Source organism: Ochotona curzoniae, unplaced genomic scaffold (assembly GCF_017591425.1).
Source record: "Ochotona curzoniae isolate NIBS_2020 unplaced genomic scaffold, NIBS_Ocur_1.0 contig_3622, whole genome shotgun sequence".
NCBI classification, from domain to species: domain Eukaryota; kingdom Metazoa; phylum Chordata; class Mammalia; order Lagomorpha; family Ochotonidae; genus Ochotona; species Ochotona curzoniae.
Genome location: NW_024465926.1, coordinates 4,482,677 through 4,507,832, shown reverse-complemented (window position 1 = coordinate 4,507,832; position 25,156 = coordinate 4,482,677). Strand labels below are relative to the sequence as shown.

At 49.0% G+C, this 25,156-nt stretch overlaps 2 protein-coding genes across 2 annotated transcripts in view; both read right to left on the bottom strand.

The window, feature by feature from the left end:
- Nucleotides 1-3,889: 3,889 nt before the first annotated feature.
- On the bottom strand, nt 3,890-12,448 carry GCSH (glycine cleavage system protein H). Its single transcript, XM_040982326.1, has 5 exons — nt 12,301-12,448; nt 9,837-9,916; nt 8,345-8,408; nt 5,253-5,384; nt 3,890-4,644 (listed from the first exon to the last, which is right to left on the bottom strand). The coding sequence occupies exons 1-5, from the start codon at nt 12,446-12,448 to the stop codon at nt 4,547-4,549; spliced, it is 522 nt and encodes a 173-aa protein (XP_040838260.1). The 3' UTR covers nt 3,890-4,546.
- Nucleotides 12,449-14,925: 2,477 nt separating this feature from the next.
- The window catches only part of PKD1L2 (polycystin 1 like 2), a 61,959-nt gene continuing 51,728 nt past the window's right edge, over nt 14,926-25,156 (bottom strand). The window contains exons 38-43 of the mRNA XM_040982321.1: nt 24,325-24,452; nt 22,997-23,157; nt 19,523-19,733; nt 18,093-18,194; nt 17,577-17,708; nt 14,926-15,015 (exon numbers count right to left, since the gene is read on the bottom strand). Coding sequence (XP_040838255.1) covers nt 14,926-15,015; nt 17,577-17,708; nt 18,093-18,194; nt 19,523-19,733; nt 22,997-23,157; nt 24,325-24,452 — 824 coding nt within the window. The remainder of the gene's footprint in view (nt 15,016-17,576; nt 17,709-18,092; nt 18,195-19,522; nt 19,734-22,996; nt 23,158-24,324; nt 24,453-25,156) is intronic.

The following is a 25,156-nucleotide window of genomic DNA, read 5'->3' as shown; positions in this document are numbered from 1 at the left end:
ATTGAAAGCAGGAAGTTAGTGCATTTTTGGAAAACCGTTTGACTGCTTCTCAAAAAGAGAATGCCCACATAAGTAATTGTGCCCTGGATGTGTACCCACGAGAAATGAAGACAGCTACTCAAATATATGTTCAGACAGCATTTTTCAGAATTGCCCCAAAGTAGGGGGAAAAAAAGTCAAAATATCAACCAATGGGTAAATAGATAAAATGTGCCAGTCATGCAGACAAACAATGTTCTAGAATATGCTATAGGGATTAACCTTGAAAACAGAATGCAAATGAAACCAGCCAGGCACAAAAGGCCACACTACTACCTGAAAGCACAGGGAACACCCCAAAACAGCCAAGTTCACGGAGATTAGGGTTTCTAGAGCATTGACGAGTGGGGACCAGACAGCCAAGATGAAAATGTTCTGGAATAAGTGATGACATTGAGTATGTTAAAAATGGTCACTGAGTGATATCTTTAAGATAACTAAAACGGTAAGAAAAAAAAATTGTTTATAACTAATCTGGGCTGGCTCAATCAAAATTAATCCTTAAACTTGTGTGCATACTATTGGGACAAAGGTATTCTCTTGGTGTACACACCACACACACACACACAGACACTCCAGGAGCCGCTTAAATTATCTCACACAACCTGACAAGCACCAAGGAATGCAAAGGCAAGGAGAAGAAATCAGGTAGGCAGTGGCTTCTGCTAAGACTAGTGTCTCCTTCCAAAAGAATGATGAAAAGCAGTGGAAAGCATGTAAGATTGAGCTCCCAAGGGTACTGGACAGCTTACCAGAGCAAGCTTTCTCTTGGCCAAATGTGACACGCCACCTGTCCCTGCTGAAGTCCAGGCACGTCCCACCTTTCCTCCAGCGGCCCGGCTCCTTCAGTCCCGTGGTTCTCCCCTTCTCCCATGGTAGCCCTGTCTGGAGGAGCCCCTCTGGTACCACCCAACGCCCGCCTGCCTTCCTCTGCTGGTGGCCACAACTCCCTTGTCCTGCCCGGCTTTCGGGTCCTGGCTTCCTCTCTTTCGCCCCTGAGGGTCACCTCCTTTTGTGACGAGCGGGATGTGGCCTTACCCGGTGAGGAAGTGGCCGCTCACACCCTCTGGAGGGGCTCAGCGGGATCCCAGCCAGCTGGCCAAGGCGGCACAGACAGCCGCTGGCAGACCGTTGCCCGGGGTTACAGACGCGTGGCGGGGTAAGAACCGCTGGTTTTCTCGCGGCGGATGTGACCGGCAAGCGGTCTCCAGCCACACAGTTGGGCGCCCGGGAGAAGACTGCATACACACCTCCCGCCAGGGCACAAGCACCGGTGCACCTGTTCCAGGTACACCGCCGCCCCAGCTGTGGGCCCAGTTTCTGTACGGACCCGCACAGCTACTACAGCTGCAGCTGCCGGGACAAAGCTGCACGGCCTTGCCCGCTTGACGTTGGAGACCCCTGCTAGTTTCTGTCGTCGTCACCCCTGTGACGTGGTTGCTGTATGCTTTATGCAATTGGGGAAAACAGACCCGCGTCCCTGGACCAACAGACCCACAAGACCTCGCAAAACGCCGCCTCATCCTCCCCTCACACGTGCCCCGGATGTCCATGATTCACTCACGGATAGTCAGAGCCAACCCACAAGGATACACAGAGATGAATTCCCATGGCAAATGGGTAATAAACACTTAATGGGAACAGAGACTGGCGGGAGGGTTGGTAAGACAGCCTTGGTATTGTCTTAAGTAGCCCCAGGAAAACTACAGAAATTTGGAAAAGTAATCAATTCGGACTTGCTTAGTTGATATGAGGACATCACCCTCATTTTTTATCCTCGTAAGTCAAGGCTGACAATTTCCCTCAACTACCTGCCAGGTGGTAACGATGGTTTTCACTTTCAAGGTGACTGACATCTCTAGTCCCTTACTAGAAACATTTTCAAAAGTTTGATTAAACAACTCTATTAAGGCAATTTAAGAATGCAAAAGGAACAGGACAGAGAAATGCTACCAATTTAATCACAGCCATGCACTGGGCAGCACTCTAGGCAGAAATGACAGTGGGATCGGCTTCATGCCCTGAATAGCACACAGAGCTAGTTGGCACCAGTGCCCTCTGTGAGAGCTTACAGGGGTGGCCCAGAGCGAAGCCTCCACCTCCTGTTGTGCAGCAAAAGTCATTGCAGCTTCCCCAATGAAATTCCCAATTATGTGAAAGTCAGTGTCAGAGAGGAAGATAGAGACCTTCCATCCTCTGACTCACTCCCCAGATGGCCATAACAGCTGGAGCAGAGCCAGAAATCCAGGAGCCAGGACCCTTTTCTGTAACACCCACATGGATTCAAGCCATCCTCTGCTGCTTCCTTGGGCCATTGGTAGGAAGCTGTGTTGGAAGTGGAGCAGTCAGGACACAGAACAGAAGCCATAATAGGATGCTGGCAGCACAAGCAGCATAAGCAGCAACTTTTCCCACTGCCAACACCAACCCCCAACTTCAGTATTTTTTTAAAAAGAGCTATTTTTCATCTTGTCATTTGTTTTTAAATTTTAAATTACATGTTGAAGACACACAGCAACTGCCCAACTGCTGGTTTAATCCTGAAATGCCCATAATGGCCAGGAAGCCATCAGGTCTCCTACAGGGTCATCCCTGCTCCCCTCCAGGATCTGCAAGAACAGGAAGCTAGGACTGGTAGCTGGAGTGAAACCCTGGCACTCCACATTCAACACAGCTGTTGTAGTACCCACTGCCTCCAGCACCATTCTTACCTGAGAAATGGTGGTAGTGACTGATATTTTACCTAGCTTGGGCAAAGAAAGTGAACAGAACACATTCAAAACAAAAAGGTAAATCAATGCTGATTTGGGACGTGGATAATGTATGGCTTGTGTATTCCCAAAGCAGAGCCAGATTATGTGTCCTAATCAATCACAGTGAACAGGAAGGCAGGTATGGCGGTACTCTGCTGTTCAGGATGCACAGATGGAGTCTACAGGGACGTGGCCGTTGCGAGCGGGGGAGGACGAGGGACAGGCCTGCACAAATGCTCTCTTCTGAAGACTCGCAGGTCACTTAGCCACCCACTTCCAAGTTTTCATAGTTGCTGTATGTTCGCCCCAAGGTGGTAGAACTGGAATAGCTCCTTTAAAATTTTATTTATTTTTATTGGAAAGGCAGATACACAGAAAGGAAGAGAGACAGAGAGGAAGATCTTCTGATCGTTCACTCCCCAAGTGACCACAACGGCCAGAGCTGAGCCAATCCAAAGCCAGGAGCCAGGAGCTTCTTCTGGGTCTCCCATGTGGGTGCAGGGTCCCATGGCTTTGGGCCATCCTCGACTGCTTTCCCAGGATGCAAGCAGGGAGCTGTATTAGAACCGGTGCCCATATGGGATCCCGGTGCATTCAAGGCGAGGACTTTAACTACTATGCTATTGCACCGGACCCAGAATAGCTCCCTTTTCTTACAGTAACTGGGAAAATGACCCAGGATTTTGCTCAGTGCTAATGTGTGTAATTATCCAATAAGTCCCCAAACTATCACAGCTGACTCCCTTAGAGAGTTTATTCCTTGTGTTAGCCAATTAAAAATACCATTTGACCCTAGATGAGCACCCAGAGTCTGAGTTGGTGCTGGGCCTCACAGAGCGCCACGCTGTGGCTGCTTGTATTCCCGCAGTGTCTGTGGAAAGGCAGCCGAATGCAGCCGAGCATGTCAGCATGTGCTGTGTGATCCAGGAAGGCACCTTGGCATTCACTGTCTTCCTCCTGTCCTCCCATCTAGCAGCATGAAAACAGTGATTTCTTTCACTTTATATCAATGATGACAAAAGCAAACACTACATTCTACCGAGTGATTACATCTTCACTCAAAAAGAACACGATTTGGAACCAAAAGGAAACATACTTTGTAACCTTTAATTGCTATGGCTTAAGATTTGTTTTAAAAAATAATTTCCTATGAGTTAAAATTATCATCTTCATAGATACTAAGCAAATCCCTAAATTAAATACGAACATACAAATATTAGTGAGGAAGTTGAAAACTGCATTGTTTATTACACTTTGCTGCGCAGCTGCTGCTTCACTGTATAAAATAGCACCAGCAGATGCAGTATATTACAAATTTACGGTGGCGGTGGTTTATCTGGCATTGTACAATTAACAAAAACTGTTCTCCATTCCCATTGGTTCCACTGGAAAGGCCAGTGCATTCCAACCCCCAATTCATGGTTGGGTATGAGCAAGTGATATTATGTAAGGCTTCAGGTAACAATGTCATCTTGAATTATTTATATAATTAGTTTTTACTAATTTCATGCATTCTGAACACTAGTGCCTAGAGCCTAGTGTAACAATCACGAGGTGTGAAAAAGGTGCATATTGTGTTCATCTGTGGTCATTATAAAGTTAGGGGACTTTTTCTTCCAGGAGCAGAGTCGAAAGAAGTATCTCTTGCCATCACTATTGCTAAAGGTTGCTACTGTGTCTCTGTCCACCACTAACTTAAAGCAGCAGTGCTGGATTCAGTTAATCCAAGACTAGTTCACGTGAGAGCTCTGCTTTCACTCCTCAATAGATTTGATGTATTTCTCATAGGCTTCTTCACTCATTAGCTCATCCAGTTCTGAAGGGTTACTCAGTGCCATCTTGATCAGCCAACCTGCAACCAAAAAATAATCTTATTTTCTGAGCGACAACTAAGGAACCCATAAATATGACATTATGAATTTTACAGAGTAAATTAAAGCTTCTAGCCTCAGGAATCTTTACCATAAGCTTATGTACATAGTTAATCTTTGTTTTGCTTTATTTTTTTTTAAAGATTTATATTTACTTTTATTGGAAAGGCAGATACACAGAGAGAAAGAGAGACAGAGAGGAAGATCTTCCATCTGATGGTTTGCTCCCCAAGCGGCCGCAACAGCTGGAGCTAAGCCAATCCAAAGCCAGGAACCTGGAGCCTCTTCCGGGTTCCAAAGCTTTGGGCCGTCCCTGACTGCTTTCCCAGGCCACAAGCAGGGAGCTGGATGGGAAGTGGGGCTGCCGGGATTAGAACCGGTGCCCACATGGGATCCCAGCGTGTTCAAAGTGGGGATTTTAGCCACTTGGCCACCATGAAGGGCCCTCTGTTTTGCTTTTTAAAGGAAAATTATGTCCAGTAACTAAGCAGCAAAGGCTAAATCACAGTTAGTTAAGGCTTGCTTGCAGTCTGCATTAAATGTTATCAGCAGCAGTAACCCTGTTGAACAGTTCCCGGCAGCCACTTACCATCTTCATAACAAGATGTGTTAATGAGGCCTGGGTTTTCTGAAAGAGCTTCATTGATTTCCGTCACTTCTCCTGACAGAGGAGAGTAGAGCTCACTAGCAGCCTTCACACTTTCCAAAGCACCAAATTCATCTAAATGGAAAAAATTAAAGAAAATATAAACACCAATGAGTGAAAAGTATAAATTATGGAAAAGTGGGCATTTCTCATGATCATTTAAAAAAATCTGAATTTCTTTAAAAATAAATGCACAGGTTTTGTCATGTTCATACTCACAAGAAGCACAAGCTAGCCTTAACAATGTGGCCCTGTCTGCTGTGGACACAGCGAGCAACAAGTGGTGCCGTCCCTGAATATACCAGATTATGCTTACATTCAGTGAAACTCAACTTTCAACTTACTGTGGCTCAGAAAAAAATGAAAACTTTAGAAGGTTCCAGTAATGGTGATGTACCTCATATCAGACCATCTTCCTGCAGATAACAAAGATAAAATCTGAACAAATACAAAAAACAATTATATGATGGTGTTGCAGATCGACAAAAAGGGGGCCGGGGGGGTTTGGTGCGACTGTCGGGATGTGCTGGCAACAATACCGAAGTGTGTGGGTATCAGCCCCCACTTTGCTAACATGTGCCCTGAAGAGGAGCAGATGCCAGCTCAAGTACTTGGGTCCCCACTACCCAATGAGACACCCAGACTGAGTTCTGGGCTGCTGGTTCCCAGGTGCCCGGCCTGGCTGTTGTGGCCATTTGGGAAAACCAGTGGATGATAGTTCCCTTTCCCTGCCTTTCAAAGAAAATTACTACTAAATCAGTAATTCAATTTAAACCAGGGTAGGGCAAGGGGAGTGATGGCAGTGGTGATTGGAGCAAGATCTTTATTACACCATTTCTCTCCTGGAAACTTTCTCCCACCTGAAGAACACAAAGTATCCCTTGCCTGAGGAGTCAGAGGATGGAGTGTAGGACTACCAGAGAGAATGGAAATTTAGGGCTGAAATCCTATTACAGGGAGCCACTTGGGCAGGCACCATGGCACAATCAGCTAATCCTTTGCCAACAACGCCGGCATCCCATGTGGGTGCTGGCTCAAGTCCCAGCAGCTCCATCTCAGAGGGCACTAAAGGACAGCCCGATTCCCTGAACCCCTGCTCCCATGTGGGAGCCCCAGAAGAAGCTCCTGGCTCCCAGCTTCCAACAGGGCCCAACTCTGGCTTTGGCAGCCATTTGGAGGGTGAACAGCAGATAGGAGATCTCTCGGATATTGGAATAATGCCTGTACATAGGAATTTTATAAATGGATACTCCAGAACTAGAAAGTATAATATCTTTTAACAGTTAAGCAACTGTTAGGCACAATGGCTCAACTGGCTAATACTCTGCCTGTAAGTACCAGCATCCCATGTGAGATCAGGAAGAGTCGAGACAGAGCTCTCACTGGAGATTTTAAACAAGCAAAGCAGCACTTCTTTGGAAGAACTGTGAGAGGAAAAGAACATGGCTTTCCCAGCGTGATCCTGAAGACAAAGCTCAGAGATGTGACCACCCAGCGGCACAAGTGGTTCAAGTGGTCACCACTCGGGTTTCTGGGGATGATCGGGCCATTCTGCTTGTTCACTCTTGGCAGGGCCAAGTACCAGTCACTTCTGCTTACTATTAGTTTTGAGAAAGCTGAAGATTTAGCAGAAAAATTCCAGGGCTGTTTCTTCTCAGTACCCTGGCTGCAGCAATATTCCTGCTAAGTCCTCCCCTCCAACAAGGGCAGCTCTGAGTCTCAATGGATCATAACAGGCATCCCGATTTGAGGCCTCTGACTGCTTCTTGAACTTGGTGAAGCTTATGCTGAGAAATTTACATGCTTACTGGAAATTCAGGTATATAGACAGGAGAAACAGGAAGATCTTCCATCCGCTGCTTCACTTCCCAAGTGGCTACAACAGCTGGAGCTGAGCTGATCCAAAGCCAGGAGCCAGGAGCTTCTTCTAGGTCTTCCATGCCTTGGGCCATCCCCTACTGCCTTCCCAGGCCACCAGAACATGAACCAGCGCTCATGTGGGATTCCAGTGTGTGCAAGGCAATCACTTTAACTGCTAGCCTACCATGCCAGGCCCATGAGAAATTTATATGCTTTTTGAAGCTCCCTTTGTTTACAACAGAAAAGAAGGCATACATTTACAAGCATGTTTATAGCTGTTTTATTCATGATTGCAAAAAGCTATAAATAACACAAAAAAATCAACTGACTAATTGAAAAATATGATCAATCCATACAATAGACTATGACACAGTAATAAGAATAAACTACTGATCATTCAATATGAATGGGTCTCAAAATGACAATACTGGACAGAGGCAACAAACTGATTGATTCACAGTAATTTACACAATGGTGCCCCCTCACCCATCTGTGGTGCAGAAATCAAGAGGATATCTCCTGAGGAGCTGTTTGTTTTGTTTGAGGGGAGAATTTCCATTTGTAGCGACTGACAGGAGTATCTGCATGGCTGGTTGCTACCCCAAGTGCCTGCACTGATGGCTAGACATAGGTCAAAACTGGGAGTCGGGAACTCAAATCAGGCCTCCCAAGTGGACAGCACAAGCCCAGTCATGGGCCTTCTCCACCACCTGAGGGTCTCTATCAGCAGGAAGCCAGGCACTGGTATGTGGGATAAAGGAGTTTGGGCTGGGTAAGTTTAAGGGGCGGAAGACCATGTAAGAAATGGCCTCCATTTCTGGTAGGTGCTCCCTGCTAAGGAAAGGCCAGCCCCTACATTCCCACTTCTGGACACCTACTTTTGTCACTGAGAATGTAAAGATTTTGAAGCCAAAAGGCAGCAAGGAGAAAAACAGGCTGTGCCCTTGGTGGCTTTGCTAGTCAGCCTTTACTTTCCTATCCTGAAAAACCATACACCTGTATTGTTCAACTACTTTCATGTGAATGTTTATTATTATTATTATTATTATTAATTGCATTGCATTATGTGACAGATGTGAATGTTCTTTTACTTGAGTCAAGAGCACTCCAACTGACCCCGGACTATTACTCAGTAAAGACCAGGTAATGAGGGCTCACGGCACAAAAACACTTACCTTGTTTTTTCAACTTCGTCCCAACTTCAGGCAGGCTACAATAAACAACATCCCCCAAAGCTTCCTAAACAAAAACAAAAAGCTCCTTAAGTCAAGCCCTTCCAGTAACCAGGAACAAGCCAGATAGCAAATCCCCTAATTCAAGCAGCACATATTTTTACATATTTTATACTCAACAGGCCACACTCTCTGGTTTTCCTTCTAATCCTTTAACAATGTAAAAACAACAAAAAGCCCACCAGGAACAACAAAACCATTCCTAACTCAGGAACTACAAGAAACAGGCCACTGGCCAGCTGTGGCCCCTTAGCCGTGGTGAGCCACCGACTGTCACACTGTGTCCCATTGGGTTCCCAGCTCCTCTGAGCACAGACCCGCTTCGTGCAGTTTGCCTGTGCATTTGCTGTAACTCCTACTCCTTGGCCCTACAAACCATGGCCCTCTTACCTGGCTGCCCTGAACTCTCCCCATGAGCTAAGTGAATTCCAACCTCTTGTGCAACAACCCCCCAATCAATTCTGTAATGTGTACTGCGTCCCTAGAGGTGACCCCTTCACGGAAGGGGTATCCAGCAGGCTGGTATGTGATGTTTCATGGATGCCCAGGACAGGACCTCACAGGAACCCCTGGGAATTCACCATTTCTGAAAGCCATTACTGCTTCCCAAGCCTTTACTAACATCCCTTTAGCCCCACTGCCTCAGTCAACAGAAAGGTCTAGCTGATGAGCCACTGAGCCTTGCTAAATTGAGCTTTACATTTTTAAAAAAATATTTCCATGTGGGATCAGTGGCATAGTGGGAATTAAAACAGAAAGTGTAGGCTGAATGAAAGGAAAGGCTTGCCTGTGTTCAAACTGTTCCTATTTGGGTCCCCCTTTCCTGTCCCTGACCCGAGTGTTTCAGTGAAGGCACAGAACACAGGCAACCCTCTGGCCCGTGGCTGACTCATTCTGTCTCCTAACTACCCAAGAAAAAACATTTCTCCCTTCAGTAAGATGTTTCCTACTTTCTTTGCTCTCAAATTTTCATTTTTATTTGAAATGCAGATTTACAGAGATCTTTCATCCACTGTTTCAGACCCAAGCAGTGGCCACAGCCAGAACTAAGCTGCTCCAAAATCAGGAGCTTCTTCCAAGTCTCGCACATGGGTGCAGGGTCCCAAGGACCTGGGCCACCCTCTGCTGCTCTCCCAGGCCACAAGCAGCGAGCTGGAGTAGAAGTGGAGCAGCCAGGTCTCACACTGGTGTCCATATGGGATCCTGCTGCTACTGGTCAAGGACTGGGTCAAGGTCAACCCAGCCTGCGTTTTGCTGACATTTCAGCGTCTCTCCAAATTGCCACACTGCCCTAACTAATGTTTTACTTGGTTAACCTCTGATTGATTTTCTTCTAAGGGTCTTTCAAGGGACACAAAGTACTACGGGCAAAGGAAGCCATTTCCAAAAGAGAGAGACAATCCAAAGTGTCAAAAGTTTCAAGGTGATACAGTACCTGTGCAAAATGGCTGATTCCCACAGTTCCGATACCATTTTCTGTCATGATCCATTCATGTTTCTCTGTGAATTTACGCACTGAAACAAAGAGCGGTATCTCAGAGGAGCGGTGGCTTCACTCCTGGACAAGCACTTTTTACGTCGCTGCATGGGGAACAGCTCTACCTCACCTACGGCCTCTGCTGCCCCTCTCGGAGGCTGGGGGACCTGCCTTAGCACGCACCCGGCCACTGAAAGAAAGCAGCACATTTCGAACGTGTCCTTCACTTGACTGGGCCAAAGGCCAAGAACTGACCAAATGTATTAACTACAAGTACTTGCTTGGCAGAAGAGGGTCTGTTCCTCTGAGAACGGAGAGGTGCTGGTGAGGCTTTAAACAATTTAGTTCAATATATATGTACATGTCTCCTTAGGCAGAGCTGGCCCATGAGGCCTTTATGGTGACTCTGATACAAAGTGAAATTTTACAAGGAAACTGACCCCATGAAAGCAACTGGATTGAATTCTTAGAGCTCCGCCTTAATCAAATCTAAGCTTCTCCCTGAAGAAAGTCATTCACTCAAGAAGATAAGAACTCAGCAGGCAGCTCAGAACAGCGCCTTTCACTGGCACCAGTCAAGCTGTGCACAGCATTCCTGCCGTGGGAGCCTGCCCAACCCTGCAAAGATGTCAGACTCTCCCTTAAGAGTTTTTGAAAAAGCATATACCATTTTCTGAAATGTGTATCACATTCTGAAAGCCAAGCACTTTTCTAAAAACAGGCCAACAGATTAAGAAAACATTTACTAATTGAGATGCCACTTCCGTGTGCCTTCTTCCTGACCCAGAAGGCAGTGGCACTGACCAGGCAGAGCTCCGATACAAAACGGAGCCAACATGGGTCCCTTGGCGCTTTCTGTCCCCCTAGTCATTACCCAACATTGAATGCTAAGTCAGTGGAAGAAGTTGCAAAATCTGTCACCAGGGAGCTCAGCTTTGCTTCATCCCACCTCCAACAAGTGAGTGCATCAGGTCAAGCCGACATTTACCTAAGCAAGGTTAAGGATTTGTACACAATAGATTCTACCAGAAAACACTTCCCCCCACCACTCTTCCATGCACTTCTGCTCCCTGCCTCTGGGCTTCCAGGCCGTGGCTGCAGAGTTTAAGCCCAGGCACACTGTGCACACACAGCCTGCAACAGCAAGCACCAAACTGTTCCGCATTATAATGCATCTGCATCACGATGCATGTACCTTACCTTTGGAAAGTACATGACCCCTGAGGACACCACTGTCCCTTCCCTGGCCATCGCGGGGGTTACCATAGGTTAGAGCAGGCAGCAGCATGACCAAGCTGAGGAACGGGCCCCTGGGCTTGGGTCTGCTAAAGAAACCAGCAATCCCCTTCTGCTTTAACCCCTGACCCTACACCTACACGAAGAAATGGACAGAGGAGGTACATCATTACTTTCCTACAGGCTAGGGGGCCCTGGAAACTTGTGTTGTAATTAACAAAAAATGTTCTGTTTTCCTCCTTCAAAGTCACCAACCAGACAATTTCATAGCGACACTGGCTTTCCCACACCATTTATTTGCTGCTATGCATTAAGTAACGCTTATTGATTGTTAAGCTCAGGCTATGCATATATGTGGGCAGCAGTTAGGATGTTCCTTTTTTTCTCCTAACAATTCTGTAAGGTGGGAGGTGTATTATCTCCAATTTTCTAGGAAGGCGCCAAACTTAGGGAAGTTAGGAACGGAATAAGAACTGTGCGCTGTAAGTCCCCATAAAATGTGTGCTGATTACAAAAAAAATAGTAGCAATATGATAAAAACAGAAACCTTAAACAGAGATCACTGGACATTTGTATTTTAGGCAACATTTCACCAAAGAACACAGCCGTTCTTTGTCGTTCAGATGGCCGAGTCACTGTTGTCTGCCTATGCAGAGAAAGAGGAGCTAACTGGAAAAAAAGTTATCCGTTTTGATCCGATCAGATTTTAAAAACAATGGGTTCAGAGTTAAGCTCGCAGCCACAGAGCCAAGCCTAAGTCTCCCCGGGGACACCCAGTGTCCCAAGCATTTAACTGCTTCAAGAAAGAAGAGCACGGAACGAGATTCGGAAGCCCAAGTGTCTCAGCTACTGCAGGAGCTCAGGGCCGAGGGCTTCATCTTAACCATTTCAGGAAGGAGCTGCGTCTGCGAGGTCTTCTTGGTCTTGGACTAGGTTGTCCAGACACAAGTCCACCGAGTACCCGATCCTCAGGACGCGGAACCAGCTGAGGGCCCAGAGCGCCGCAGCTGACCGCCAACCCCGCGGGGGTGGGCGGACCACTCCACCCAGCCCCGCAGCGGCCCGCCAGCGGCTCCGCAAGGCCCGCCGAGCAGGCAGAAGCGGCGGCAGAACGAGGTGGAGAGGTTCCGGCGACGCGCGGCAGCAGAGAGCAGGCCCAGCCTCACCACGTGCCCATCTCGCTTACCCGAGAGCAGAGCCCGACCGGTGCGCAGCGTCCGCACGGCGCCCGGCCGCAGCCGCCAGGACAGAGGCGGACAGGGAGCGGCGGGCGCCGACGCGGCGAGCAGGTTGCAGGCCGCGGCCCGCACGCTCCGCGCCACTCGCAGCGCCATATTAGCAGCGGTGCTAGGGTGGGGGGTCTCGGCACCGGGGCCACCGGGGCCGGCGGGGAGGACGGGGCGGGGATGAGGCAGATCCGGGAGGCGCGGACCGGAGCTGGCTGCACACGCGCGACCGGGGCCCGGGCGAGGGGCGGGGCAGGGCCTGATTGGGCAGCGCTCGGGGGTGGCGACTCCCGGACCGGGAGCGAGCTCGGATAGGACCACGGGCAGGTGCGCGGTGGAGGCGGCGTGGGCGAGGGGCGGGCGGAAGGCGGGATCAGCGCTCCGGGAGGCGCCCGAGCTCCCCTTGGTGGCCGTCGCCTGAACGGCGTGTTCAGGCAGGGATGGCGTCCTTGGGTCCCGCGCTCTGGCCCTTGTGGGTCAGAGCTGCCCAGAGGCGGGTGCACAGCTATCCCTCGCCAGAATCCGCTCCCACGCCCCGGCTGGTGAGTTTCGGCTAAGTGGAGGCCAACACAATTGCAGTTCCAGTGACTTAATGAAATACTGAGCAGCAGGGCGTGAGTCCTGCTTTCCCCACTGTTGAATGATGTCCCCACACGGGACGGACACAGCCGAGAAGCTAACAGGAGGGAGGGCGAGGACCATCCCGAGTGTCACTGTGGCGAGACATTCAGAGGTGGCAGGAACGCCCCTAAGGCGGAGGGAGTCAAGACCCTGTGTGGACAAGGTCTCCAACCCTATGATGGAGGCCTTCCAAGAAAAGCCCAAGTCGTCATTCTGATTCAATAGAGAACTCATATCCAAAGCTGATTTGTGCAGTTAGGGGATGTGAGTCAGCAAAGAAACGCTGGTATGCAAAATGCCTCCAGTTCCACAGCCCCTTACAGGTGGGTGTGTGTGTGTGGACCACCCCCTTCCCTCCTGCGGGGTTGCACTGACTTATAAACCTGCTCTCCGCCCATCCGGGTAATTGCCCCAGAGTTATCATGCTCCCTCTGAGTAAGCCACCACCCACCATGCCCCTTTGGCACATGTGTAGAGCTTGTTACATGGCTGTTTTGTTTCTGTTTCCCTTTAAAGTTATCTGTGCCGGGCCCAGTGCAATAGCCTAGTGGCTAAAGTTTTCACCTTAAATGTGCTGGGATCCCACTTGGGCACCAGTTCATGTGTTGACTGCTCCATTTCCCTTCCAGCTCCTTGCTTGTGGCCTGGAGAAGCAGTGTAGGATGGCCCAAAGCCTTGGGACCCTGCACCCATGTGGGAGACCTGAAAGAGGCTCCTGGCTCCTGGCTTCAAATCAGCTCAGCTCTGACCATTGCAGCCACTTGGGAAGTGAACCAGCAGATGGAAGATCTGTCTCTCCTTCACTCCGTAAATCTGACTTTGCTATAGAAATAAATAGACCTTTTAAAAAATTATGCATGCCACATTTATCTCTTAATTCCATGTCCACAAACTCCCATTTTTTAAAAGATCTATTTATTTATTTGAATGGCAGAATTACAAAGAGAAGGAGAGGTCTTCCACTCCCTGGTTCTCTTCCCAGATGACTTGTAGCAGCCAAGGCTGGACCAAGCTAAAGCCAGCAGCTAGAACTCCATCTGGGGTCTCCCGCGTGAGAGAGGCACCTAAGCGCTTGAATCATCTTCTGCTGCTTTCTCAGGCAGATCAGCAGAGAGCTGGATTAGCAATGGAGCAGCCCAGACTGGAACGAACATTCATATAGGATGTTGCCACTGCTCAGGAAGCTTAGCTTGCTACTCCATGGCCTGGCCACATAACTGCCTTTCAAATAAATACTATTTAAAAAGCAGCATAATAGTTCATAACCTGGCATTTTGTCCATTTGACCCATAAATTTTTGGGGGGGCGAGGGAAGGGAGAGAGTTGGTGTAATGCCAGTTATGGATCAGATTGTTTCCTAACGAGATATGTGAAAATGGTACTCCCAGTCCTTCAGAATGTGGTCAAATTGGAAAATAGGATCATTGCAGATATAACTAGTTAAGAGGAGGTCATGCTGCTGTAGGCTCCCCTCATCCACTCTGCCTGGTGTCCTGATAAGACGAGAGAGACAGAGCAGTGAACACGTGACAAGGCGGGGACCAGAACAGCGAGGCAGTGCCTACCTGCTGCTCAGAGCCAGCAGCAGACCCGGCAACACCAATACAGTGCCGGTTAGCATCTCAGGCCCAGTGTGAAAGCCTCCAACCTGCATCGTTCCAAGGCAACAACTACTGACAGGCTTTAACTAGTCTTCATTCAGTATTTGTTCTGTTTCTCAGAGGTGATACATTGAACGCACAGGTTTTCACGGTCGTGGCCGTTGTTTTGCTTTGTTTTATTTGCTGGACTAGGTGGCTTTGCTATGCACACAAACAATACGCTGGCAAGACTACAGCATGCTTGCAAAGCACAGCCCACAGTGCTGGCCCAGCTGTGTGGTGGAACAGCTTAAACCTTGAGTGAAGCAGGTGCTGGTCAGAGGCCAGAGTCTTGGACGGTGCTGAGGGCAGCTCTCGGCTGCTCTAAGTCCCATCCTTGTTTTTGCATTTCATGCCCAGGAAACTGAGTATTTTCATCAACAGCAAATCCATAATCTCTCTTTCCTCAGAGGGCTGCAAGGGAAAAAAGAACAGAGTGATGTGCATAAAACCAACCTTTCTGGGGCTTTTTCTTTCCAAAGGGAAGCACGGTAAATGTGTGGTTTAGTTCCAGCCTGTGGGGTGCGGGGGGTTGGAACGACCTGGGCTCCTGGGTAGCCTCTTCTGAGCTATCACCTGTTACCCCCTAGGGCAGTTTTGAAAATGACTCTGTGTTCTTTCTGATTTCTGCTTGCTCTGTTTACTTTACATGGGAGGAATGAAAAGCTTCAGCTACCCATGCTTTCACAGATGATTTTGTTTGCAGTTCCCTCAAGCCAGGGTGCTGACCACATCAATCCCAAGATAGGGACCCAGCTAGCAGTGGGATCTGTGGCAGACCTCCCGCACTAGGAATACTCTTTGTTTGACTGTAGGTAGGTGGCTAAATCTGTGTTTTCCTGCATAGACCCAACCCTCTCCCCGTTTGGAGAGAAGTTGGGTGTGGAGGCATTAGGTTGTCACTTCGCTGGCTGCCGGCATCCTAAATAAACATTCTCCCTTCCTTTCCCCAAATCCTTATCTGCTGTCATTGGCTTCACTGCTAGGGAGCACCTGCTCTTGAAGCATGGTGCCTTGGCAGTGCTGCTGGGAGTGAAACATGGTGCAGTTCTCAGGATAGCAAATGGGCAGTTCCTGAGACTATGGGACCTAGTTCCCTCATGAGCCAGAAACTTCACTCCTAGGAACGTGCTTGCAGCAATGAAACCCTCCATCCACACAAAATTCTGCACCTGAATGTCTGTTATCATTCATAATAACTATGGAAACAATCCATTGTGTTTCCTACCCCCAATGGGATATTAGCCATAAAAAGGGAAGATGCATTAATACATGCTGTGACATGGATGACCCTGAACATGTGATGTTGAGTGGCATGAGCAGGGACCAAAGGCCATATAGTGCATAATCTCATTTCTAACAAATGTCCAGAAGGAAAACCAAAAGAAACAGAAAGTAGTGGTTTCTGGAGGCTGAAGATTTGGTTTGTGAGGAGTGATTATGATTGGGTATAAGGTTTCTTTTTGGAGTGATAGAAATGTTATGGAATTAGATACTGGTGATGGTTGCACAGCTCTGCAGATATACTGGAAATACTGCATTGGTTAGGTTCAGTTAGTGGATTTTACGGCGTCAACAAGTGTTTCCCCCAAATCTTGGAGTTGTGCTGATAAATCAATCAAGTTTAAGGAGGTAGTTGTAGGGGCGAAAATATGGGCGATAACCTCTGATCTGCAGCTGGTATCTGGGATGAGGGCAAGCCTGGGGTGGGACATAGTCTCCAGAATGAGGACTGAGTCATGAGATTCCCAGTCTGTCCCTGGCAGAATTGGTGGTTGGTGTGTGTGGTCCCAGAAATCTGTGTTGAGCGAGAGAGAATCTTGTAGGACACAGATATCTGTTTCCTCCTTTATAGACACATCTGGGACACACACATCATCAAATGTGCTGGGCCCAGACAGCAGCAGGTGGAGCTGGCACTCCCTCACCCTTCACCCTGTGACCAGCACGTTCCTGCCTTCCAGGATTCCAGGAGTGCTCCTCCCTCAAACAGAAAAAAAAAAAAAAAAATCTTTTACCATGGTGGGATGCAATTTATGTCTTGCTTTGAAATTGAGAAAAACAATCACAAAACACTACTTTGGAGGGCAGAAACCAAGGGAAATTAAAAAAAAAAAAACCAGCATCATAGGGTTCCTTTGTTAGGCATTCAGCTTGGGTAGGATTTTAAGGAATCTTCTAACCCAGAAGAGTTGGATGTAGTGCCTAAAGGCCCACCCTTAATACAACCGTAGCTTTACAAGGACTGGGAAAACATACCAATCCATACTGGGCGAGCTTGGGTTCAAATCCTGCTATTCCTACTTTATCTCTGTGGTCCACAGCTCTGAGCCACAGTGCAGGATACCCATTCCAGGATTAAATCGAAGAAAATGTATGATGTCTTTAGCCCAAAAAGTGCTCTGTGGAAATCATTCTGCCAGTGATGAAGGTGGTTATTAATGCAGAGCCTGCATTAACACATGGTGGACAGACTGTCTTTCCAGGGTGTTTGCTGTCCTGCAGCAATGTACTTGGTGCACGCAGATGACTGATGGTCAATAGCCAAAGTTTATTAGTGGCATCAGACTTTTATAGACCGAGGATCACACAGGATAAGGGAGGAGGTATTGAGCTTATCTATGGGATCCATCAATTGTTTCCATACCCTTGTCCATACTCTTTTGTTTTGCATATCCCAAGTGTTCTGATTCAAATGATCTCCATTTAGTTATACAAATGGTTACCCACTCAGTTGCCTCATACAAATGATATGCAATCAGGCACACAAATGGTATCCATTCAGTTGTTCTCATACAGATGTTATCCTATCAATTGTAATCCTGTGTTCCCTGACCTTCTAGAATCACAATGTAATCACAGTGTTCTACACCAGGGCAGAAGGTTGCCAGTGCTAGTAAATGCCCTTGGAATGTAAGGCTAGTCAGCCAACCTCTCCATGGTTCAGGGTCAACGAATAGGCCAGCGGGACTCACCTGACTGCACTTTTGCTCCTCGCTGAAGGCCACCAGGATCACTGAGATGAACAGATTCAGCACCACAAACGTCATAAACACAATGCAGGAGCCAATTAGAAAGGAGCCGAACACAGGGCTGTGGTCCAGGACCTGTGGGGGGAGGTCCAGATCCATCCCTGGGATCCTGTGTCAAGATGACTGCCCTGCAGAACTGGGCAGAGCCCAGAGCCCTGAGGGCCGCCTCGGCCTAGCATGGCTGGAGTGGGAATGGCCAGCTTTTGGGCTCTCCAATACCACTCCCTCAGAAGATGGGTGCCATCTTCTGGGTAGGGCCTGGAGATGTCCTCCATGGCCTGCCCTCAGGCCAGGCTGCAGGCACTGACATGAATGAGGCAGTGTGCCTGGAGGAAGGGGAACTTGTTCAAAGCTGCCCAGTGTTTTCCAGGCTCGAGGTAAGGGGTGGGGTGCATTTTTTAGTTTTCCTAAAGGCTTGATGGAAGAGGCCAAAACCCTGCCCTCCCTCTGCCCCGTCACCTCCTCATAGTTGAAGATTCCTAGCTGAAGGCTGATCATTGTCTCCGCTGCGTCCAAGAGGGTTTTGTAGGAACGGAGTTGCCAACCAAAAAGTAAGTTTGACTGTTGGAGAGAGAGTCCTTGTGAACAATAGAAGCAGCCATGAAGAACCTCACAGCCTGCTGTTGGAGTCAATAGTGTGCATACAGGAGCGTGTGTGTGTGTGTGTGTGTGTGTGTAGGCCTAGCCTGTCTGCCTCTGTTTCCTTCTGCATACTCCTGTGGCCATCAGCATCTGCACATATGTGTGTGTTTGTGTTTGGAAAGTGCCTGACCCAAGGAACGTTGTGCAGGATCTTGGCTGAGCCCCAGCCTCTGACAGTGCCCACCTCTGCATCAAGCAGCACAAGGGGAGGGGAGTGGGCCTCCTGGCACTTCTGTAGCTCCAAGCTGTAGTAACTAAACAGGTGCCTGAGGCTACAGCCTCTATGTTTTGGAGCGGTTGGATCAGATGGGCAATGGGCTGCTTCTGCTTGGCAGAAGCCTCCCACAATTTCCCAGGGAAATGTGGTATAACAAGACCCAGCACTCTCGGTTCTGAGCAGGTGATTTCTGCTAGAGGGCACTGCCCTGGCCTCTTATCCCATTCACTGCAGATGGAGACAATGGATCCACATGATATCAGCACATCCCACCCTCTCCATCTGTGCCCTCCAGGGAGGGGGAGAGTAGGGTCGGAAGGGCTAGAGATGGAAGGGAGTCAGCACTGAGGCGAGAGTGAGGGAAGGGGTGAAGGTTGGGGTAGACATGACTGGGTATGAGATGTCAGCGTGATCCAGGAGTGAGGGGACTAAGAGACTAGAGGGGACTATGATGTGCTTGGGGATGGGGTAGGGAGAGAGCAGAGATGAGTGGAGTCCAAAGTTCTTGGGAAGCATAAACTTGTTGAGCATCTATATGGATGGAGCTTGAGACATGGCAGATGGGCCATTGGAGGAGGGTCCTGGTTCTTCATGGTACTTGATAATGAGGAGTTGAAAGTTGACAGATTAGAATCCCTTCCCCCCACTAACCCAGGTCACAAGAGCTGTGATTGTCAAAAAGTGCTGCCTGGGGAGGGACTGAGTGAGTGAACCACGCATCATGTCTCGGTCACCAAGCGCTGGCCTATGGGCTCACTCACTCTCACATCTCCTCTGCCCAGCTCAGAAACGGGTGGCCCAGTTCACTGACTCTGTGCACGACTGGAAACAGACCCCAGGCCTCTGAGCAGGACCTCCTCATTCCTGTCCTACTGAGGTCCCTCCTTCTACCTTTTGGGGTGAACTTCCTGCTGAAAAACCCGACTCAGAAACTCCTCTCCCATCCAGGGCTCCCAGAGTCTCTCTTACCGAAGTGACCTTGGGGTCCACAGAGCCCCACCCTGAAGGCTTTCCTGAACAAGCCACTTACAGCGAAGGAATAATCCAGGAGCATGAGAAGGACGACGAGGACGAAGCCAGAAATGTCGCCCCAGGCTCGGCGCAGGGCCATGGTGATCAGCTTCAGCTTGGGGTTGAGTCTGAGTAGGTGCCAGAGCTTCACTGTGGACAGGAGGACGAGGAAGGCGATGATGTAGCCCAGGGCAGCGTCGGCTGCTGCCGTCTCACTGAAGCTGATGGCCCTGGGGGGACAGAAGTGGGCAGACTGGGTCTCAGGGACTGACTGGGGGCCATTCAGTGGCCGCTACAGATGCAGGCTGACTCGGGAGCATGTCAGAGGCCATCACATCCAGGTGCCCTGGTCCCCACAGCTGGGTGACCATGAGGATGGTGAGGTGAAGGTGAAGTGGCAAAGCTGGTGGGACTGTTAACTAGCACTCCTGACTGATGGCAGCTGAGTTATGGACAGAAGGAAGCAGTCCTCTCTGGATCAGCGTGACAGGGCCAGGGCCTTCTGTGGTCCTTCCTCTTCCTGAGCTGAAGTCACTGGAGAATCCTCTAGCACATTTGACTGCCTCTATGTCCCATGCTGCCCAATGTGCAGGTGCTTCAAATGCTTCATAAACAACAAGAAAAATTATGCATGCATTTCAATTTTTTGGTGACAAATTATCTTTTAATTCCTTTTATATTCTCCAGGAACTTTTGAAATCCCTCATATTTGAAAGGAGAATGGAAAGTCTTGCTTCAGTGGGAGCCTCATTTGCATTGTCTCCTTTGAGCTCCCAGACGAGGCATCCTATCAGCTCCGTTTCATGCAGATAAGGACAGAGTGGCACAAAATCACGTGGGGAGTGACAGAAACCACAATTGACTAAGGGTTGGAATCCAGGTGCGTATGAGTTCAAAGTCTAGTCTCTGCCCACCATCACATCCCAGATGTTAGCATATATCCTTATAAATGGCAATACCAGCATTCGACACAGTGTATTAATGTGTTATACAGATATGTAAATAATATAAATAAATATGGGACCATTGGGATGGTTCAACTGGCTAATCCTCTGCCTGCAATTGTTGGCATCTCCTATGGGCTCCAGTTTGTGTCCCTGCTGCTCCATTTCAGCTCCCTGCTTGTGGCCTGAGAAAGCAATAGGATGATCCAAAGCCTTGGACCTGCTCTGTGAGGGAGACCTGGAGGAAATTCCTGACTCCTGGCTTTGGATCAGTGCAGCTCCAGCCATTGCAGCCATTTAAGGAGTGAACCAGCAGATGGAGGATCTTTCTCAATCTATCCTTCTCCCTGTAATCTCCAATAAAAATAAATAAATCTTTAAGATAAATATATAAATGTAAGTATATGAGATAGAATTAGTTATATCATTGCTAAGATGTGGATGCCAATTTAGAATTTTAATGTCCCCCAAAAGCCTATTTGTTCAAAACATGTTCCCCAGAGTGGCCCTACCAGAAGATGGTACTTTTAGAAGGAGATGTTAGGTTACTTAGGGCATTCTGCCCAAAAGAGCTTTTGCAGGACAGTGGTTACCAAAATCTTGTCAGGGCCCCCTACTCTCTCTTCTTCCCAGCTCGCTGTGTGATGTCTCCTCTATGTGCTCTGCCAACGCCATTGGCTGTCCACACCGAGGCTGAACCAACAGGGACCTGCCCAGTGTCAGGTTGGGGACCTGCAGAACCAGGCACCAAGTTTGAATACCCCCGGCATTCCGTTCTAGTGACACAAAGCTGAACAAGACCATAGTAATTACAAACACCCACCAGGATTCTTTCCTCTGGAATAGATACTGGACTGGGGGGTTTCTCTTCTAATCCACAAAGCTGTATACATACATGTTTCTGGTGAATTGACAACTGGTGAGGGGCATCTTTCTGCTGATTTTGTAGGAAGAAGTATTTCTGAGCAGGTCCAGGAATACTTTCCCCAAAGGTTTGAGAGCTCATCTTAGAAACCCATGAGGTTCTCTCTTTGCAGGGCTGTTCCAAAGAGGCACTAGCATGGTCCAGACTTGGCACCATGGGATACCTTGCCAAGGTGAGGATACCTTGCCTTCTAAAACTTTGTTCGACTTTGGAGCTGCTGGGATGGCTGGTGGCTTTTTCCCTTTGGGGCTTGAAGCCCTTTGTTCCTGTCTCCTTAAAAGTATGCTGTCCACTCTGGAGCCATTCAGTTGCTCATATGGGTAGAAACAATAACAGCATGGAAGCCCTCCTTTGTAAAGGCTGTCAGCACTAATTAAGCCTGGTTTTCAGCTTTAGCTGGACAACTGTGGGGAACATTGCAAATACTGGTCTCTGGCACCAGCTTTGTAGGTCTGGGGTGAGGGCTGGGTAGGACCACAGGGCATGTCTCCCTGAGCCTTCCTGCTTTTGAGGCCCACCCCATTTTCCCTACACTAGGAATACATAGAAGAAAGAGGCTGTGAGCTAAGTCATTTGGGCTTAGAAGGCAATTGTGACATGCAGGCCCTGGCTGTCAAAATGCCTTCTCTATTTTAAAATGATTTCCAAGTTTCTAAAACAAACCCAGTATGTTGGTGAATTGATTCATCAAATTCAACAGAGTCTCAAGTGAAGTTCAAATTATCCTTGGAGGTCAGTCAAAAGTGGCAGATCTCTTTTCTGTTTCTGGCATCTAGTATGTAAAGAGAACTCTGCTGGAAGATTGTTGGATGAGAACAAGACATATGGTGTCAGTTTGTGTCCCAGCTGCCCCACTTCCCATCCAGCTCCCTGCTTGTGGCCTGGGAATGCAGTAGAGGATGGCCCAAGTCGCTGGGCTCCTATACCCACATGGGAGACCAGAAGAATGTCCTGGCTCCTGGCTTCAGATGGGCTCAGCTCTGGCCTCTGCAGTTACTTGTGGAGTAAACCAGCAGATGGAAGATCTTTCCCTCAAACTTTTCTTCTCTCTCTGTAAAGTTTTCTTCCAAAGAAAAAATTTTAAAATTGTCAACAAAAAAGGGGATATTCTAAGACTGTGCATGATGGTCAGCAGTAACACACTCAGTGTTGGTTTTTGTCTTTGCAGCAAGCAACACCAAGCAAGCAACACCAGGAAAGGAGAGGATCCTGTAGCCACACCAGCTGGGTTTCAATGACTTGTCCCTGCCATCTCTGCTGTGTGGCCTTGAGGAAGCCACATCTCATCTCTGAGGTGAGGGTGACCTGCACCTTTACCATTCCAGGAGGACTCCCTGGGTGCCCGGCATGCTGGGGATACTTGGGCAGAGGTAACGCAGTTTGTTGCTGACAGAGGCCAAGGCTCTCCCAAGAACGCTGAGGGGAGCTAAGCAAGCTGCCCTGGTCCCTCCATTTTGCTTGAGACTTGCAAAAGTAGGAAATAATTACGTTTTGCCTTGAAGAGTCCTCTCCAAGTGTCTGTGTCCCGAACCTAGGTGGCTGGTGCTCCTTCGGGGATCATACTCTGACCTGATTCCTAAAGCCTTCCCTGGACCCCAGACCTTCTCCCACCATGGCCACTTACTCTTCTCTGTGCTTCTGGCAGCGGCGGAGGTCTCGCTCGGCCAGGATAGCCCTCTTCACAAACACTGCCAGGGCACTCCAGCTCACCAGGATGATGGCCAGTTCTAGAAGGTTCCACTTGCTGCGGAAATAGCCCCACTTCTGCCTCCTCATGAGCTTTCCCTGGAAAGGAGAGCAAGGTTTTGCAAAAGGCTGTGTCCATGACTGCCATTCCCTGCACGTTGGGGGCTGAACTTGGCAGGAGCTGGGGAGCCCAGGAGCTTCCTGGGCAGGGGTGAAGGGCTGACCCCTGTAACTCTGCCTTTCAAATAAGTAAATTAAAATAAATAAATAAATAGGGCCTGGCACCACAGCCTAGGGCTAAAGTCTTTGCCTTACAAGAACCAGGATCCCACATGGGCACTGGTTCATGTCTTTTTTTTTTTAAGATATATTTATTTTTATTACAAAGTCAGATATACAGGGAGGAGGAGAGACAGAGAGGAAGATCTTCTGTCCGATGATTCACTCCCCAAGTAAGTGCAATTGCCGGTGCTGTGCTGATCCAGAGCCAGGAACTTCCAGATTCCCAAGCAGGTGCAGGGTCCCAAAGCTTTGGGCTGTTCTTGACTGCTTTCCCAGACCACAGGCAGGGAGCTGGATGGGAAGTGGAGCTGTTGGGATTAGAACCGGCACCCATATGGGATCCCTGCGCATTCAAGGCAAGGATTTTAGCCATTAGGCCACCGTGCTGGGCCCAACAGGTTCATATCTTGACTGCTCCACTTCCCCTTCCAGCTCCCTGCTTGTGGCCTGGAAAAGCAGTTGAGGACAGCCCAAAGCCTCGAGATCCTGCACCCAGGTGGAAGATTTGGAAGAAGCTCCTGGCTTCAGCTTGGCTCAATTCCGGCTGTTGCAGCCATTTGGGAAGAGAACCAGTAGATGGAAGATCTTTCTCTCTGTTTCTCCTTGTCTCTCTAAATCTACCTTTCCAATAAAAATTGAAGTAAATATTTTAAATATATAAATAAAAGAGCCCCAGCTAGGAGGATGGCTGTGTAACCATTGCCAACTCTGACTTTCTGGAAGGATACTTAGCTCAGCAGACACAGGAGCAGTGCCTGCCATGTCCTGTCCTGACAAGTGCCAACCTTGGCCCTTTTGTACCTGAAGCTGTTGGCAATAGGATTTTCCCACTGCTGGACCAGGAGCTGCCATGCAAATGACCAAGGCTAAGCCTCTCCTCCCTTGGCTTCAGGCCCCATCCCCAAAGAGAGGGACTCCCTACCAGCCCCCATCCTGACTTCCCGCACCCCATCCACACTCCAGGTCGGCAGCCCCCTGTCTCACCTGCACGGTCATATAGTAGAGGAGGAAGAGGAAGTAGATGAGCTCCGCGGCCACCACAAAAGGGTGCCAGCCATCTGTGAAGGGGTACAGGCGGAGGCTGTGCAGGGCCGTGTGTGTGAAGAAGGTTCCTGAAAAGCACAACACAGCTGGCTCAGGGCAGGTATGCATCTGTCCGCTCCGACCCTTCTGAGGACTGGCAGGGCAGGGCAGGAGCCAGAGCTCCTGTGGAGCCCCAAGGCAAGGAAACACCACTGGAGGGAAGACCCAGGCCCTGCTCCGCTGATGCTGTGGGCCCTGGGGTGACAGCCCCCTCCAGTCACAGCATGGCCACCCACTGAACCTCAGCCAACTTTAAGCCCGCTTGTGGAGCACCAGAGTTCAGGCCACCTGACACCTAAGCTTGTTTTTAAAGATGTGTATATGTGAGAGGCAGATACACAGCCCAGCTCCTGGTTCCCTCTCCAAATGCCTATAACAACTGGATTGGGCCAGGACAAGCCAGTGGCCAAGAACTCAGTCCAGGTTTTCCATGGGGGGCAGGGGGGCAGGGACCCCACCACCTGGACATCACTGCTGCTGCCCCCCAGGGTGTGCATTAGCAGGTAGCTGGGGTCATGTGCCTGAGCTGGGCGTTGTGCCTGGCCACTTGGCTGAGGGTCACAGGCATTCACTCAGCATCCTGATCCACCCCTCACCATTCTTCTGGTTGTTTTCTGTTTTGTTTTTGTGCCATAATGATGTTTGAGTGAGTGTTCGACTGGTAAGTATTCTACCTACAAAGTCAGCCTCAGGGATGCAGAATGAAGAGAGAGATATGCCTTCCAAGTCCTTG